The 19,619-nt window shown below is 36.8% G+C and overlaps 1 protein-coding gene across 1 annotated transcript in view; it reads right to left on the reverse strand.

Annotated features, from left to right (window-relative positions):
* The window catches only part of crn (pre-mRNA splicing factor crn), a 300,399-nt gene that overhangs the window by 47,910 nt on the left and 232,870 nt on the right, over nucleotides 1-19,619 (reverse strand). Inside the window, exon 12 of the mRNA XM_090398753.1 lies at nucleotides 14,610-14,804. Coding sequence (XP_090254879.1) covers nucleotides 14,610-14,804 — 195 coding nt within the window. The remainder of the gene's footprint in view (nucleotides 1-14,609; nucleotides 14,805-19,619) is intronic.

Below are 19,619 nucleotides of genomic sequence, written 5' to 3' on the forward strand. Positions count from 1 at the left end.
TTCAAAGAAATCCACTAAACTTGACCTATGACCTGCATGACCCAGTAATGCATGGTCACAACCATGCATTACTGGGACATGTTGAGCAGTTTCATCATCCTGCAACTGCAGCAAGGGTGCACGAACACAACAGTGTTGATGAAAGATGGAGCATTTTCCCACATAGGAAATGAAGCTCAACAATTATTATTAGTAGTAGTAGACCTCCATGGAGTCAATGACTCATTGATGAAGGTCCTCCCTCTCTCTCACACACAGCTCATCATACCATGACTTCACTGCATTGCAACTACCCACAACTCTCCATGCAAAAAAACTACTCCTCACTTGCTTGCTCACCCCTCCCCTCCATATACAGCTTCCAAGTATGGCTTTCTCATCTCCACCTATTCAATGAAAATGTGAAAAGTAGTAGACTTTTCACATTTTCATTTTTCACATTCCACATTAATCCGGTAATAACTCCTCATCAACTTATATGTCTCCATCACCCCCCCCCCATCCTTCTATCCATTAGACTCTGCAATTTGCAATCCTTCAATCTGCCTTCATCTGATGACCAAATCTGTGTCCAGTAATCCATATGCAATCTGATTAAAGCCTTATACGAAGGAATAATAACATCCTCACTCCTACAGGTAAGTGTTCTCTGATTCATTCTCATATAATGTGTTGTGCTGTCCCCAAAATTTTAGTTCCTTATCCACCAACACTCTAAGATCCCTCATCTATCCCACTTACTCTAATATATCTCCACCAATCTTATACTCCACATCCCAAAACTTCAAAACCTTACACTTTGTTATGCTGAACTGGCAGCCAAAGTCATTTGCCCATTCAGAAAGTCTATTCCAGTCCCCTTGCAACACTATAACATCTACTCCTCTGAGATGCATTTGAAACATTTGCTATGTGACCTTTGAACTTCAAATTCTTATCCACCATAACATCAAAATCGCTCAAAATCATCAGGTTCTTGTAACATAACCCTGCTCATATAATAAGCTGTGGGAAATCTCATCATTACTAACAGTAAACTAATAGCCATTTTCGTTTGCCCAAATTTCGAGTGAATTCAAACTTTCAACAGGGATGACATTAATAGTTGCCCTGTTGAAAATTTTTCCACTTGATTATACTATAAATTAAAGATTCCAAGAAATTACATTCTTGATTTAATCCTTTATCCATGTGTAAGCAAATAAAGTTTGCATATGAACCAACTTCACGAATGGACAACTTGTATATAGAGGCTAATGATTTCACATCACTTGCCTTAGTATCCCATGATGCAAAGCACATAACCTTATAGACATGTAGAATGCTATGCATCATGGGAAGGGTCACTACCCAGACCGGTTTTGACTTTTATTGAGGTATGTTTAAGTGCGGGAATACTACCTCTACAAAAACTCCAAGTAATATACAAGATCAATCTAAATATCACTGAGTGACCCTAAAGGATTACTACTAAACTCATTACTCATGACCTGAATAACTCCAGGACAGGAAACTCAGCAGTAGTACAAAGTGACAGGTAAAAACCAGCCACTGAGTAGAACCTCTCTCTCTACTCCCCAGGAAGTAAGCAAACCCAATGATGAGAATTAATAAATGTCATTAGTGGGATCCAGACCCATCAATCTTTATTAAGGCCCGACATCATCAGTGAGAGCCCGACCTAGAAGTGATACCCAGGCTGAAGTAATGCAGAAGTCATATTTCCATTAGTAGTAGTAGACCTCCATGGAGTCAATGACTCATTGCTGAAGGTCCTCCATCTCTCTGTCACAGCTCATCATACCATGACTTCACTGCATTGCAACTACCCACAACTCTCCATGCAAAAAAATACTCCTCACTTGCTTATGACTTCACTGCATTGCAACTACCCACAACTCTCCATGCAAAAAAATACTCCTCACTTGCTTGCTCACCGCCCCCCTCCTTATACAGTTTCCAAGTATGACTTTCTCATCTCCACCTATTCAATGAAAATGTGATCCACATTAATCCGGTAATAATTCCTCATCAACTTATATGTCTCAATCAGCCCCCCACCCCCCATCCTTCTATCCACTAGACTCTGCAATTTGCAATCCTTCAATCTGCCTTCATCTGATGACCAAATCTGTGTCCAGTAATCCATATGCAATCTGATCAAAGCCTTATACGAAGGAATAATAACATCCTCACTCCTACAGGTAAGTGTTCTCTGATTCATTCCCATACTACTTTTAACTACCAAAAGTAGTTAAAAGTAGTATGGGAGACTACTTTTGACTACCAAAAGTAGTCAAAAGGTGTCAAAGGACCTTCAGCTTATTATTAAAACACTCTGGATTAGAGATAGATGTTGAAAGTTTTTCCACTTGGTTGTACTATAAATTAAAGATGCCAAGAAATTATATTCTTGGTTTACTCCTTTATCCAAGTAAGTTAACAAAGTTAACACGTGAAGTAGTTTTAGCCTCTATATCCTATACGAGTTGCCCAGTCGTGAAGTTACTTCACGTGCAACTTTGTTTGGTTACACTTGGATAAAGGATTAAACCAAGAATGTAATTTCTTGGCATCTTTAATTGATAGTAGCATCCCTGATTTCCCTGTCTACTTTTGTATCATTGGCAAACAATTGCACATCTCCTGTTAGATCCTTTGTAATATCATTAATGTTCAATCTATACATTAATATCAGTTAATGTATAGACTGAACAACATTGCCCAAGTACTGAACCCTGAGGTACACCACTGGTCACTTTATATCTGACAGATTCACACCCACTGTACATAACTTTTTGATATCTGTCTGTCAACCATCCACTGATCCAAGTCAAGAGTTTATATTCCAATCCAATATTCTCCAGTTTATGCAACAGCCTTTTGTGTGGTATCCTATCAAATGCCTTAGCAAAATCCAACATTATCATAGCGTATCCATTCCCTTTATCCAACTTGGCCATAACATTGTTATAAAATATGAGCCAAATGCTAAAACATGACCTTCCTTTAGTGAACCCATGCTGCTCCTTGCAGAGTATAGCTTATTTGTCTACCCATTTCTGTTTGCAAGTTCTTACCAACTTCTCTAAAATCTTCACTACTGCACCAGAGATACTGATAGGTCAGTAGTTAGACACATCAGTTTTTTCATCACCCTTGTACAATGGAACTATCATACATTTCTTCCATTCCTGTGGTAACATTCCTGAGCTGAGACTCAAGTTATACAAGCATGTGAAAGGTCTAGCCAATTCAATTAAACACTCCTTTAGCAATCGTACTGATATTCCATCTGACCTATTGACAAATTCGTACCCGGGTTATGCAACAGCTTTTCGACCTCATTTTCATGCACTTGTAACTCTTTATCCAATGTAGCACTGTGCACTATGTTATATACACCTGGTTGACATATCTTAGCAAAGTGAGCACTCATTAATTGAACAATCTCATTAGCTTGTACCTAGCATACCATTAGCATTCAGTAAAGTTATTCTTACACATTCATTCATTCTTTCTTTTGCTTGCGACATAACAATAAAATTCTTTTGGATTGCCTTTAGTTTGTTTCATACTCCGATTTAGTTTTCTGCACAATACTCGTTATTTTTCTGGCCCTGAGCTTTATATATTTCATAACTCCTCTCTTTCTTATTTTTGCGATATTCTTTCCACATCATCTTCTTCTTGTAGATCTCATGCTTAATAAAGTTGCACATCATTTTACTCTCAACCTATTTATTCTTCAAACACTAGGGATACATTTAGATACCACATTGTTTAAGCACTTTTTTCAAAGATTCCCATGCATTGCTGGTTAATGATCACTCGTTAAGTACCCATAAGGTTAAATTGACGATGCATTTCTTTGTCTCCTACAACTGAGCCGCCAGATCTGTAGCAACACCCACCATATATTTCATTCTGTTAGCTTCCACTTCACATCAGATAGACTCAAACTCACTGCGACATGGGACATTGTTACTATCATTGTTTCTTGCATTTGCTCAAAGACCCATTTCCAGGGGTTTTGGGCAAGTTTAAGGGGGTATTTAGTTTTTAATAAATCTAATGGGGGGTCACAAAGTCCCACAACATGGTATGGAAGGGACGGAAGTCCCACAACATGAGATAAGAGGGAAAGAAGAAACTCTCATGTGATTAAAAGATGGACATCTACACTACCACTGTGAATGTGACTGAAACTCAACTGGTGGTGTAGGATTCCTAATAAATAAAATAAACAAGGACAATGTCCTGTTTGTTAATAAAATAACATTAAGAATAACTGAACTAAGTCTCTTCATAAATAAAAGATACCAACTGAAAATTATACAAGTATATCCCCCAACTACAGACCATCCAGATGAAGAAATAGAAGATTTCTATGAAACATTAGAATCCACATTAAATAATTCTAAAGAATTCTACATAATTATAATGGGTGACTTTAATGCCAAGATTGGAAGCAGAGATGACTATCTGAACTCCATCGGTAAATTTGGATTTGGACAGAGGAATGAAAGAGGATAAAGACTTATTGAATTCACAGAAGAAAATAACCTCTTTATTATGAACAGCTTTTTCAAGAAAAAAATCAACCGAAAATGAACTTGGAGAAGCCCAAATGGACAAACTCACAATGAAATAGACTTCATCCTCTCAAACAGAAGATATATAATAAATAATACCGAAGTGCTTAATAGATCACAGATTAGTAAAGGCAAAAGTATGGATCAACAAAAAATGGGAAAGGAATAAGAAAAAAGTCCAATTGAGTGAATCTACAAAACAGTCAAAGCTGTATAACTGAGAGGAGACACCTCCACATAGCCTTTAAAGGAATGCGGAGAACCGACCAGGGCTTCTGACCTAATGTTCAATCCTCACCTTCTGAATACTACCTGGATACTGAACAAACGAGGATGGACTGGCAATGTGGGATTAACCCAACCAAACTGAATTCTTACTGGTTAAACCAAAATACAAAATGATGGAAGAACATGACAAAATTTCATGCGGCTGGGGCGTCACCCAGTTAAACAAGGCCCTCGTTGTTTTCGCCAGGGAACCAGGGCGAACAGCAAAAAGTCAGCTACTGGAACAAATCTGAAAACAAACCTCAACTCAACATCACCAGAGTTAAAGATCGGTACTATCAACATAAGAAGCCTGAATGGCAAAGAAATGGAGCTAGCTGAGGAATTAGATAAGTACCAGATCGACATAATAGGGGTGACTGAAGCAAAAAAGACAAAAATTGGCGAGATCTTTCTGAGCAATAAATACAAAATGTTATATTCAGAAAATGACAATCAAGGAAAAGAAGGAGTAGCCATAGTATTCAACATAAAATACGAGGCTAATCTTCTTGAATGGCAGGCAGTCTCAAGTAGAGTAATGTGGGCAAATATGAGAATGGGGAACTGGACAATGAGACTTATTTGTGCCTATGGTCTCACAGAAGGTTCTACTAAGGTAGAAGTGGAGGAATTTTTTGAGGCTTTAGAAAAAGCAACTGACACAATGAAAAATGAAAAGTTGGTCCTTGTTGGGGATCTAAATAGTAGAGTAGGAAATGATTGTGAGACATACAAAAATATTTTGGGAAAATTTGGAGAAAAGAGCAAAGCTAATAATAATGGCAAATATCTGTTGGATTTCTGCTCAGGACATGGACTGGTTATTACTAACACCATGTTCCAACATAAAAATGTGCACAAATTCACATGGAGAGAAGAGGCTAGGAATAAAAAAAGTCTCATTGACTATGTTATTGTTGTTGATAGTGATGTTTTCCCACTGGTGCAGGACACCAAAGTGTACAGAGGATTTGAAATTGGAAGTGATTACCATTTAGTCTTGAGCAAGATAAAATTGAATTTCATTTTGAAAAGAATAACATGTAAGAAAGTTTTAAACCAAACAAAAGTTGAGCAGCTCTCAGATGTGAACTGTAGACTAAAATACACAAAAATTATTGAAGAAAAAATGAAAGAGTTTGAGAACAGGAACCAAACCTTGGAGATTCAGTGGCAAGCCTTGAAGAAAACCCCTGATTGATTCAGCTAGAGAGGCATGTGGTGAAGTTGTCTGCAAGGATAGAAAAATTAGAACTCCAAGGTGGATACAGGAAGTTAAAGAGGCAGTGAAGGAAAAGAAGAAAGCATATCAAAAGTTCCTGGCAAATAAGTCAGCTTGTGCTCTTAGAGAATACAGAGACAAATGTAAGAAAGCTACACAAGTGTAACAAATGTAAGAAAGTAAAACTAGCTAAACAAAAGTCATGGTAGGACTTTGGCAAGAACATAGAAAATAAATATCAAGAAGTGGCAAAATATTCTGGAGGTTGTTGAAGAAGCTTTGGAATGGAGGATAGAGTGCTGTAAAAGGAGTTGATAAAGAAGATGATAAAGGTGACATGAAAATGGGAGAAAAAGATACCCTTGAAGTGTGGAGTAATTACTTTGGAAAACTGCTAAATGAAAGAAGCAGTGAGGACAGCACAGTGGTAAAAAACACTGACCACGTATGCAGTCAGGAATACATATCCATACTTGAAGTACAAAAAGCCATCAAAGGCAGCAGGAGTAGATGATATTCGACCAGAAATGCTGAAGTATGGTGGTATAAAAGTCTTACAGTGAGTGCACTGCATAGTTCAGAGAGAGCCTGGAGAGAGTGACCAATTCCCAATGATTGGAGTAGAGCTCTCATAGTACCCATATATAAAGAGGGAAATAAAACTGAATGTGAGAATTACAGAGGAATTTCGCTATTGAGTGTTCCTGGCAAGATTTATGCAAAGCATACTTGAGAAAAGGTTGAGAAGAATTGTGGAAGAAAAGCTTGGTTGGTGAAAAGGAAGGAAAGCATATAGCAGCTGTCAGGATCAAATCTTCACTTTACAACAAATAGTTGAGAAAGCATGGGAATATAACAGAGATCTGTATAAAAGTTTTGTTGATCTGAAAAAGGCTGATAACAAGCTGCCAAGAGAGAAGCTATTCAATATGCTACAGTTATATGGTGTCAATGGGGCATTATATCAAGCAATACTTAGTCTTTGTTTGAGTTGTAAGTCAGCAGTTAGAATTGAAGGAAGTACAGAAAGATGGTTTAATGTGAAATCTGGTGTGAGACAAGGATGTACATTATCCCGCTGTTATTCATTATCTATATGGATCACTTTATGAAGGAATGTGGTATTAAACCTGATATCAAAATTGGAGATGTTAATGTCAGCGCTTTGCTTTATGCGGATGATGTTATACTTCTAAATAAATCTGCTACAAGTCTGCAAGATTCTCTGACTAAATTGTATAACTGTTGTAATAGATATGGTATGAAGGTCAGCAATAAAAAGACAAAGACAATGAAAATAGGCAGAATCATTGAAAATGTCAACTGTGTTGTGAATGGAGAACCTGTGGAAAGAGTAAAACATTTCAGCTACTTAGGAACGATTTTTAGTAAAGATGGTAAATTAAATATGGAAATAGACAATAGAATCAACAAAGCTGGTATGGTAGGAAGCCAATTGAATAAATTCATATGGAATAAGAGAAAAATTAGTCGGAACACTAATTAACTGTATACAAGACAGTGTTTAAACCAATTTTAACTTATGGATCCGAGAGCTGGTTCAGAAGTAGAACACTTGACCAAAGACTAGAGACCGCAGATATGAGAGTCCTGAGAAATATTAGAGGCATGAACAGATGGCATCAATGGCAATATCATATTAAAAACTAGGATATTAGGAAAGAACTTGATATTGTCAGCATCCAGGAATGCGTTAGCAGAGCTAATCTGAGGTGGTATGGTCACTTAAACAGAATGGACGATGAAAGATTAGCAAAACAAGTGTTCTCTGCCAGGTTGGCAGGAAAACGACCCAGAGGAAGACCAAGAAATAGGTGGATTGATATGGTACAAAGTGCCTTAGACGATAGAAATGTAAGATCTGATAATGTTGGAGTCTTGACAAGTAACAGATTGATTTGGAGGAAAATTGTAGATAGGAAGTTAGTAATGATGTAAATTTTTCATGTAATACTATCATATTCTGTATACCCCCTTGAGGGTACATGGCAAGAATTTGATGATGATGTCAAAACCTCTACCACAATAAAAGTTGTTATAGAGGGATCACTCAAAAATGAACTAAAAAAAGTTAAACACAGCTACTATCATCGATGATGCTAATGAAATATTAACAAAATCTATCTTGAATTGTGTACTAGAAATAGGAGGTGTAAAAAATTGCACCAAAGAGAGGAAAAACTAAGACAGGAAACCTTAGATATGATGAAGAAAAGAAGATATGAAAAGAGATTTGAATGACACCAATAAAATAGAATATGCAGAAATTTGTAAAACTATACGTAAAAGGATGAAACATGAACTTAGATCATATAATACTAGGAAAATTAAAGAAACAATAGTAATATGAAGGTCCCGAACATTATCAGTTGGAACAAAGGAAATAGCTGCTGTAAGAGGAAAAAATGTTGAACTTATAAGAAATAGAGATGCAATAATCAAAAGAATTCAGGAATTTTATACTGAGCTCTATGAAGACAAAGACCGTGCCATCCAAGAATCATCTATGGATAACTCGAGTGAGGAAGAACATGATGCCCCTGAGATCTTCCAAAGCGAAGTGGAAATGGCACTGCGAGAAATGAAGAATGGAAAGGGCCCCAGGAGAAGAATGGAATTATGGTAGTGTTAGATCTTGAATGATGGCTCTATCAAGAATATAACTGCTCCATTCAAGATTTAACAAGAGAACAATATCAAGCAAAAGCACACTTGTACTCTTCGCAAAGCAGACATAATATGTGAAGAGGTAGATATTAACTTTGCTTAAAAAGGAATTAAAATATAAAAGAAGAGATTGAATCTTAAATTAAAATGAAATCGAAGGAGGAAATAAATATTAAATTGTACTATGTTTAAGGTTATTGTCTAAAATAGATGGAATCTTAATTTGTCAAAAAAACATCAATGTTAAACTATGCCATATATAAAATCGTGTATCATTGTGCGAACGAAAGTTCAAATGTTGCAGTTTGACCACCAAAGATGACGTAACGAGTGATGAGTAGGCATTCGTGGAAGGCGCAAGAAATTCGTGTTCCCCGAAAAGAGCGATGCACGTACAGCAAGGAGGTGATGCCACTCGGTGACAGCAAATGGGAGAGCGTCATAGACAAGTTCGGAGTGTGGAAAGAGGGTGCTATAATGCGGTTTAAAACGGATTCACATTGTTGAGAGGGGCTTTTTTTTTGCTTCTTTTACAGTTTTTTTCCTGGTTCCTGTGGTGTTCCCCAGTCGCGTGTGCCCTCCCTGTGGGTCTCCTGCTCGAAATTCCTGAGCAGATTCAGCATGCCTGATATCCAACAAGACGTGAAGATTGCAAAGCGGCAGCGTGTTTCCTCGTTGCTGAGCGATGTGAGTTGAAGAAAACATAGCATGAGATGTGACGGCAGTATTCGAGTTTTAGACCATCGGTGTGGATCTATCTGATGAGAAAGCAGCAAAGGATTCCTTTGAAGGTAAAATCATGTTAGAAGGAGCGATGCAAAAAGTTCATAAGCCCAGAAGAAACAGGTGGCTAATTCGGGACGAGCACGTGATGGCAGCCCATCGTACAGAGGGACAATCTATAACAAAGAATGGACGAAACGATCGAGAAATCATCTAACAAGGTGGTAATGTACAAATCTGCCCTTTTATGTGTTATCTATTGGTGACGAAGGTGTAAAATGGACAAAGTTTAGAAAAGAAGAGAGAGAGAAAGAGAGAGAGATTTTTGAGACGGTTTACTGTGTTATGTTAATCGAATTGGACTGGTAGTCTACGTTCATAAGTTGTCTAGACCAAGTTTAATGTGTATGGATTGTTAGTAGGAGTAGTTTCGTTTTAATACCAACATCCATGTTTGTGATATAGATGGATATAAGATTATCATGAGTGTGTTTGAATAGCCTGTCTGTTTGATTATTATTACTCTGCTCTACTTGTATTTTAGTATTAATCTTGATTTGCTTGATTATATGTGTTGTTTAAATTGTAATGTTCTCAGATAAATAATAAATATATTTTCCCCATGTATATACTTGAGTTTGTCTGAGTAAGAGATTGAATTTTACCACTCACAAAAATATTGAACCTATGTTTAGAGGAAAAAAAGGGGAATTTAAGATTGTCAAGGCCATGACTGTATACTGAGAACTCAATCTACCTAACTACTTAATCTATATAAGGTATTACTTAAATCTTAAATTCTGGGAAAGTTTCTTTGGATAGGAATTTCTATCCTAGAGTTCTGACTGGCGTAGCATAAACAAATAAATTTCGTCAGAGTTCGAAGAGAGAAACGGCCCCAGAAAGTCAGTTTAGAAGCCAGATCTCAGTAGGCACAAGGAGAACGATAGAGGTAAAATATCTAAGAAAACAACGACGTAACAGCAGACTTCTTAAAACCGGGAGGAAGCTCTGTCATCAAACAGCTGACTAAACTCTTTAATAAATGCATAAAACAGAGAAAAATTCCAAAAAATTGGAACAATTCACTTCTAATATTAATTTTTAAAAAGGACAATAAGGAAGAAATTAAAAACTACAGACCTATAAGCCTACTTCCCACCATATATAAAGTTTTCACAAAAATTATAAATAATAGAATAAAATCTAACCTAGAGGGAATGCAATCCTGTGAACAAGCTGGATTTAGAATTACAATACTTTGGACCATATTAACACATTAAGACAGCTCATTGAAAAATCAATTGAATACAGTAAACCCTTACGTCTGGCCTATATAGTCTACGAAAAAGCATTTGATTCAGTTAAAACATCTGCAACCCTAAAAGCACTTGAAACCCAGGGAACTGAGAAACCATATATTGAAACAATAAAACATATTTACAATAATGCAACTTCTGTAATTAAATTATATAAAAACAGTGAAAAGTTCCCAATACAAAAAGGCATCCAGCAATTCACTTTGGATGGATGGCTTATGCGAAAATGAGAGACATATTCAGAAGTGATATCCCTATGAGTCTAAAAAGAAAAGCTTTTGACCAGTGCATACTTCCTGTCCTAACATATGGAGAAGAAACATGGACTTTAGCAGAAGCCCTAAACAAAAAGCTGAGAACACCACAACATCGCATGGAAAGAAGTATGCTAAAAATAACATTACAAGATAGGAAGACAAATACCTGGATAAGATCTCAAACAGCTGTCATGGATAGTGTAAAATACACTAAACAGGCTAAGTGGAGATGATGGGCTGGCCATATTGCCAGATGCAGTGACGGGAGATGGACTAGAAAAACAACAGAGTGGAGACCAATGGATGGAGCAAGACAAATAGGAAGACTGAGAAGAAGGTGGAGGGATGAACTGGAACAAATTGCAGGAGTGAGATGGATGGGAGAGGCAGAAAACCGAGTGATCTGGAAAACCATGGGAGAGACCTTCGTCAAGCAGTGGACAGAACCAAAAGGTTGAAGAAGAAGAAAGAAAACATTTTCTCACAAAGATAATTCTAGAAATCTAGAACTAGTATACAAAACAAGTCATTAATTCGGGCAGTCAGTAAAGCATCCTATCCTTCTGTGCCTGGCACCACATCAACTGTGCTTTTGAAAACATAAATAAATTGTTTTCATTAGTGTCCAAGCAGATTTTCATCATTCAAGTGGTCATGCTTAATTTCCTTTTACAGCCATTGCTGTCATCAAACTTCAGTGCTATTTCTAGTGTCGCTAGATATTTTTGTTCTGCAATGTTTGAGAATGGATTATTCATTTTGTTGTAACAGTTTCTTATTAAAATAATTAATCATTTTAGCAAGAGTCTGAGTTGTATTGAAATAATTTCTTACAGAAAACCCTGAAACATGTAAAATATTAAATTTCGGGTTTGTACATTCTTCTAATAATGAAACAAAACCAATGTGTCTTTTATGTGAGAAAACATTTAGAAACCTTCAAAAATGAAAGAAAACATTTAATAAACAGCATAATAATAAAAACAACAAAGATCTTGAATATTTCAAGACAACTGGATACATTTTCTAGAAAATTGTTTATAAAATATATTAACTTGAAGCATATTGCTCTTGGGGGTCTTTGTTATTACTGAATTTTTACTTAGGGAGAGTCTCTGACCAAAAAGTCTAGGAACCACTGATCTAGAAGAGCACATATCTTATATTTAAGACCATTAGCCTGAACAGTCTGGATTTGCTCAGCATACTATCGACACTAAACATATAGTTCATTGGAGCGAGACAAAAGTCCTTCATAAAAGTCATTTCCTCATAAAACGTCTTTATAAAAACATGTAAAACTGTACTTCATTGTCATAATATAAAGAGATCTGATGGTCTACATCTACCCCCTTTGTGGGAGATAGTACTTTTTTAAATCTGCTATTTTTTCCTAACTTCATTTTGTTTATGTATATATTTTTATAATTTTTTTAATATGTTAGGAAATTATTGACCTTATTTAGTTATCTTACATTAGCTACTCAGGTGGTTCTTTTTTAGAATTGTCTGTTTACTGTTCAATTGCCCATTCTATGATCCTGTACTGACATCGCCTATGATACTTAGGCAAAACTTCTACAGTATAAAGTTTTTATGCGAGTTTTCCTCCACTTCTAGAATTCTTTTGATTATGTCAACTCACTGTATTTCATTATTGAAACATGATAGAAGTATATAAATCATTATAAGAGTTTTATAGGATTGACAACGAAAATCTTTTTTCAATACATGGCAAGAAGGGTGGAAACAATGGTCACCTATGGAAACTGTATAAAAGTATGGCAGCAAGTCTATCAGGACTAGTGTTTTTTCCTTGAAGAGTGGTGAATGGATGGAATAGGTGACAGATGGGGTTGTGAGTGTTTCATCAGTGAATAATTTGGAAGAACAGAGGTATGATAGGTATTGTGTGAATAATAGGTCTCTGAGATGAGTTTTTGGACTCCATGGAGATACTTGTATAATAATAACTTCTTCTTCTTCGATACTACAGTCCCATGAAAGGCCTTGACTTTCCATTTTTGGGTTTCAACTCACTACGAGGTGAGGTCGTTACCCAACGCTCAACTATGTGTAATTGTCTGTGAAGTGTTGTGTTCTTAAGACCGGTTTGCCTGCTTTGTGGGAGGAAAAACTCGAGATAAACTGGGAAGAAAAACCCTGCAGTCCATGCCCAAGACCAGCTAACTTGGCTATGTTTAAAAAAGATTCTTAGCTCCTCACGTCAGCAACGAGAATTGAACGCAGGACACTCCTTTTCCAGGCATATGGTTGAGGAGCGTGTAACCGCTTGGCTAACTGAGCAGACCATAATAATAATAACAAAAACGATTTTAAAAAATCTTGTTTATTCATTAAGAATACTTCCAAATACAGTAATTGTAGATCATATAAAGTATGGGGGGGAAGACCTCAATTTATGCTACTTACCCTGTCATTTTTCATTCATCCATGCAGCGAATGTGAAGTGTGACTGAGTGTACTGTTACAATGGTGATTTTTATTTGCATTATGATAAGTGAATTAAACCATGGTTCATAATAAACTGTGCATAACATGATGTTTATTAATTATATTAAAAATAAATTTATCAAATTTTAAAAGAAAAACAAGTTAAAAGATTGCCAGCAGTCATGAAAGCCCTAGAAGCATGGTGATGAGAAAGCACAACAGTCCATAAATTTGAAGTGGGGGGGGGGAAGATACTGGAGGTTGATTAAGGAGGATCTAGAATGAATGAATGAATATGTGTGTGTGTGTGTGTGTGTGTGTGTGTGTGTGTGTGTGTGTGTGTGTGTGGCTCTAAACTTAGCCCCTTCAACCCTTAGAACTGTAATGAAGAATCCTGAGAAAATCAAAGCATTCTTAGAATTATCGGTTCATACAATAGAACCTACAAGATGGCATATCCACATAGAAATATGATGGAGAACATGAAAATATTGCTTGTGTTACTGGTAAGACTAGGAGTCTGTTCAATGAAACAGGAAATAAGATTCTTTTACTTCAAGCACAGGATGGTTCTTCAAACAATATACCAAAATTCACAATGTAAAAGCTGCAAGCACTGAAGCAGATGACTGCAAAAATTTCCAAATATTGTAGCATTTTCTATTTAATTTCTTGGACTAAAACATGAAAACTCAAGTAATTCAAGGAGGGCGATTTTTGTAGTCAAGGAATGCATCTCAGTGACTCCCATTCTATAAATATTTGTTAACACCACTTTAATTTACATCAGAACCACAGGAACCATAACTCTGGTATACAACCAAACCACCTCCTCTCATTATTATGACGTCCTTCAATAGTATGGGTTATACCATGAAATTAATTAATCATAATCCATAAATTTGATATCCCTGGTGAATTTTTAGTATCTAACAAGATAAATACCTGGCATTCTGACAAGACTTACAAAAATAGTACTAATATCCCTCATTAAAAAAATATTAATAAATATAAAAAATAAAATTTTTTAAATGCAATAAAAATTTTCATTACACACACACAAACCATATCCAGAACTTACTTTTACATGCTGTGTTCTTTCTAAAAGCCTCTCATATAACTGCCTCACTCTATCATATTCCTCTTGCTCCACTTCGAAATCAATATAAGCCTTCCATATCAGTTCAGGCATATCAAGTCGTGGGCGATTGATAGCAATCTCATAGATAGCACGAGTCCGATCAACATCACCTAGAATAGTTTCCAGTTCTGCAAACTGATCATTATAAAAATAACTATAGTTCAGTTTTTAGCATTACTAGAAATTACAATAGCACAGTAAACTTATATTACTTAGTAACCATTGTAATATATATATATATATATATATATATATATATATATATATATACATACACACACTAGGGGAGGGAAGGGAGAATAGACACCTACATGGAGTCCAAAGACTCATTGTGGGACACCCAAATGATTAACACAATATCTATCATATCTCTCCTTGAAACCATTAACAGACAAAGCACACTCACTCAGGCAAGGTCCTCTTGCAGGACGGAGGAGATTAAAGACTACTGAAGTCTCGTCGACGGAGTGACCCACGGCAAAGCACAGGCGGTGATGAGCCGTAAGGCGAGCCACCAGTAAGTGCAGTAAGAATTCCGCCCTAATAAATAAATAGTGAAATAGTAATGAGAAAAACAAACGAAGAATTCTAATACGAATTCCAAATGAAAAGTAGTAGTGGTGATGGTGGTAGTAGTAGTGGCAGTAGTAGTAGTAAGAGAATGCCGATAATCGTGCGTTGCGGTGTCGTGACGGTCATGTCGACACGTGGCTTCCTCCAGCCTCTCCGTAACGTTTCATAGGTATGGTCCGTTGATCTACAACGCCCAACTCCCGTCGCAGTGCTCTACACGTGAATTCGTCTGAGCAAGCGGCTTCCGGAGATGCATTTCTAACCAACGAATGTGCTGCTTCTGCGACCGAGCCCCAAGATTTCTAACGAAGTCAAAGCCGACGTCCGTGCGATGCACGGGATGGGGTCGAGGTGAACCACTCCTCAGAACAAGGTCTAAACGAATCGGTACGCGTACGATGAGTACCGCGGTGCTCCGTGAGTCGGAGCACCCCGACTGCGACGCAGTCGAAACTCTGAGAAGCGAACGCGGCAACGCTGCGTTCGTTGCATTCAAATGCTACCTGGTTGATCCTGCCAGTAGTCATATGCTTGTCTCAAAGATTAAGCCATGCATGTACATGCATGTACATGGCTTAATACATGCCTAAGTACATGCCTAAGCAAGGTGAAACCGCGAATGGCTCATTAAATCAGTTATGGTTCCTTAGATCGTACCTTTTTACTTGGATAACTGTGGTAATTCTAGAGCTAATACATAAAACTGACTCAGGCAACCCATTCCATTCATTCCCCACTCTCCAAGTGAAATATCTGATCCTCACACCCTTACTAACTACACTATTACCAAAACTCCAAGGATGACCTCTTGTTCTACTCATTGTAGCCAAGTGCAGAAACATTTTCCCTGCATCAATCCTATAAAATCCTTTAAGTAACTTAAATGTTTCTATAATATCTCCTTCTCCCCTCCTTTTCACCTATCAACCAACTTTTGTAATAATACACAAACCCTCAACCTATCCTCATAGGAAGCATTGGTCACTCGCCTCTGGATCATCTCTACCACTTCATCGCCAAGAAACCCAGGCAATCAGATCTGAGCACATCAGATGTGGTCATATTAAGGCTTTATAAAGAGGAATGATAACTCCCTATAATGTGTTTTTCAATGACCAAGTAATCCTGTGAGCTACCCTAACTACTTGAGCAATATGCCCTCTAAACTTCAACCAGCTATCTACTACCAATCCCAAATCCCTAGTTTCATCTATATTCCTGGATTATAGTTCCCTCAATGTGGTATGCAGCTTGTAATCTTTTGTATCCTAAAATACATCACTTCACTTTTCCACAATTTACATCCATTATGTTTTGTCCATACTGTCAGACTATTTACATCATCCTACAAGCTCCCTACATCACTTTGATTACCTATTACCCTACCCAACCTTTACCATCAGCAAACAACTGAATATCTCCCTTCAAATTATTTCCTATATCATTTATGTACAAATTAAACAGTAATGGTCCAAGCACAGAGCCATGTGGCACACCACTAGTCACCAGCCTTTGCCTGGATTCTGCTCCTCCACATACTACTTTTTGGCATCTCTTCATTAGCCACCTTTTTATCTATATCACTAGTTTCATATCCATCCCCATTTGTAGCAGTTTGCATAACAGAATTCCATGTGGTATCCTGTCAAACACCTTTGCAAAATCCAGTAGCATCACTGTGTACCATGCCATTCACTTTAGCCAAATCAGCTGTCACTATTATAAAAAAATTAGTAGTTTACTAAGGCATGACCAATCTTTCAGAAAGCCATGCTCTCCCTCACAGAATATGATATTGTTATCCATCCATTCCTGAATTCTCTTTTTAACCAACTTTTCCAGGACTTTTATCATCACTCCTGAGATACTGATTGGTCTACATTTTGCTACTACAGATTTAGATCCTCCTTTATGCAAAAGAATTATTTCGCCATCCTTCCACTTGCTCGGGACTTTACCAGCTCTTAGACTTTAAATTAAACAACCCAGTCAAGGGTATCACCAGTTCCCTTGCACATTCTCTTAAAACACGAGCTGATATCCCATCCAATCTCATCCAGCTGCATTTACAAAGAGATTCTGCAATATCCTAAGTATCTCAAATTACCTAAGTACAGTGATACCTCGGCTAACAAGTGACCTTGCTAACGAAGATTTTTTTTTTTTACTGTTTTTCGGACTCAGCTAACGAATGTTTTAGTGGATGCGTGCGCTAACATAAAGCAGCAACATCAACAGTTGGGCCATTCCAGGAGCTTATCTTTTCCATCTGTATGTGTGTGTGACAAAGAAATGAGCTGACCACATCACATAGGGGAGACCCACCAACCAGACTGGGTTGTTTACATTCAAGAGAGCGAGAAGTGTCTGAATCACTTTAAAAACATTCTGAAAAAAGAGAAGTTCAATCAACTTTGGACAGATTTTTGACTTCTCCTTTAGCAAAGAGACAGAGGCCAACTACTGAAGAAGAGGAGATTTACCTTGAATAAACTTTCAAAATTGGGAAGAACAGTAAAAATGTTGTGTACATATTTTCAGTTTAATAAAGTGTATATAATAGTGTAAAGATCATCAGTTTTTCATTCTACTTTCCATTCTCCTTCATCTAATTGGGTAGCTGTTCATCTCAGCCTTTGGTGAGTTTTTGCCCTTTTATAGTGTGCTTTTTACTATTTTATAAAACTTATCTTTAAATAGTAGGCAGCATCCGGAACGAATTAAACGATTTTCTATAGAAACCTACGGGAAATCACGTTTCAGTTAACAAATTATCTTCGTTAGCCGAGGTATCATTTGTGTTCTTGCATCAGTCTGTTACCTCTGCCATAACAATATCTTCACTTGGATGATATACCCTCACAAAATGGTCACTCAATAGCTCAACAATTTTATCTGCCTCTGTTACTTCCTTACCATCTGCACTCATTCAATTTATCCTTCTATAATCTTGCTACCACCTGCTCTTCCAAGCATATATGGATGGAGTATAAGTGGTGGTATTTTTTGAGGATATGTTTTCCCCACTTGTTCATAGTACTCAGTTAAATTCATCTCTTCATATGCTATATTCCATCTACTATCAGATTTTTTTTTTTTTTAAGAACAAGCAAAACCACTTGAATGAACCTTTTATAAATTAAATGAAACAAAGTTCCCAAAACGAAAATTTCCAAAACATTGGTAGGTGTTAGATGAATAAAAGAAGCAAGAACTATACAGGACGAGAAGTATGATATATTTAATGACATAATACAGTCAAAATTTAAAATCACCTGACTGTGATGGAGGTAGAGAAAATATACCATTATGAGCAGTACTTAAATGTATGTTGGATTTAATCAAGATGCGTATTGCTGCTTTTAGTAAATCATTGGAATTAAGAATACTGCCTTTTGAATAAATTTGCAGCTGTCATCCCAATTCATAATATTATTATTCATGACACCTCCAAGGAGTCCAAAGACTCATTGCGGGAGGACACCCATTATACAACTGTCTCCACCACTACACCTCTACTACCAATCATCTCCATCAATGCCATCTACCGCCCACCACAACTAGTATTTTTTGTCTATAAATTGTGTGTGTTCTGAATGTTGAATAATATTCAACATATAGAACAGAAAATTACAGGCTAGTTGGTTTTATGAGCAGTAGCAACAATTAAATGGATAAATTAATTAGGAATTGCATCCAGATTGCACTTAATTCTCACTTAGTGAGAATGCAATAGCATACCCAGAACTCGACTAATGAAGCCTCTCAGTGAAAGCAAATTCATTAAAACAGCTAGCAATTCTGAAAAATTTGATACAGGAATACACCAGTCATGTGACGTGTTAGGTTCCAGACCCCTGTCATATAGAGAAATTCATCATATAGTAATGTGCTAAGTTCTTCTGCAAGTAGTTGACAAGTAGATGACATGAAATAGTTTTTAATGGAAAATCTTCAAACGGTTAGGTTTGAAGTGGACTGTGAAGTATAGCAGTTCAGATTCAAAGCCTTGTTGTTTATTACAGTCATAAATGAGTTAGTCAAATACTATGTATTTGTAGTGGTGCACAACATTCTGAAGTCAAAAAGGGCAATTCCAAATAGGGACAACCATCTTTTCTGCACAATAACTGCACAAAGCATTCAGTGAAGAATAGGTATGTTTGCCAACAAGTGTTTGATTAAGTTATCAAGCTTAAAGATCAAAGAAGTGAAATATTTCACCAGCTGCACCTATGACAGTGAAGCTATTCTAAGGATCCACTATTTGTACTCGAAAATAGAGGGGAAAGAGGCTAGAAAAGGTGCCTAAAATTTGTCTGTCTTGTACTCCTGAAATTCTTTCATTGAAATCCCTGTTCAGAGTTGAAACAATGC

The sequence above is a fragment of the Typopeltis vanoorti genome, chromosome 10 (genome assembly GCF_054136105.1).
Source record: "Typopeltis vanoorti isolate ZY-2024b chromosome 10, IOZ_Tvanoo_1.0, whole genome shotgun sequence".
NCBI classification, from domain to species: domain Eukaryota; kingdom Metazoa; phylum Arthropoda; class Arachnida; order Uropygi; family Thelyphonidae; genus Typopeltis; species Typopeltis vanoorti.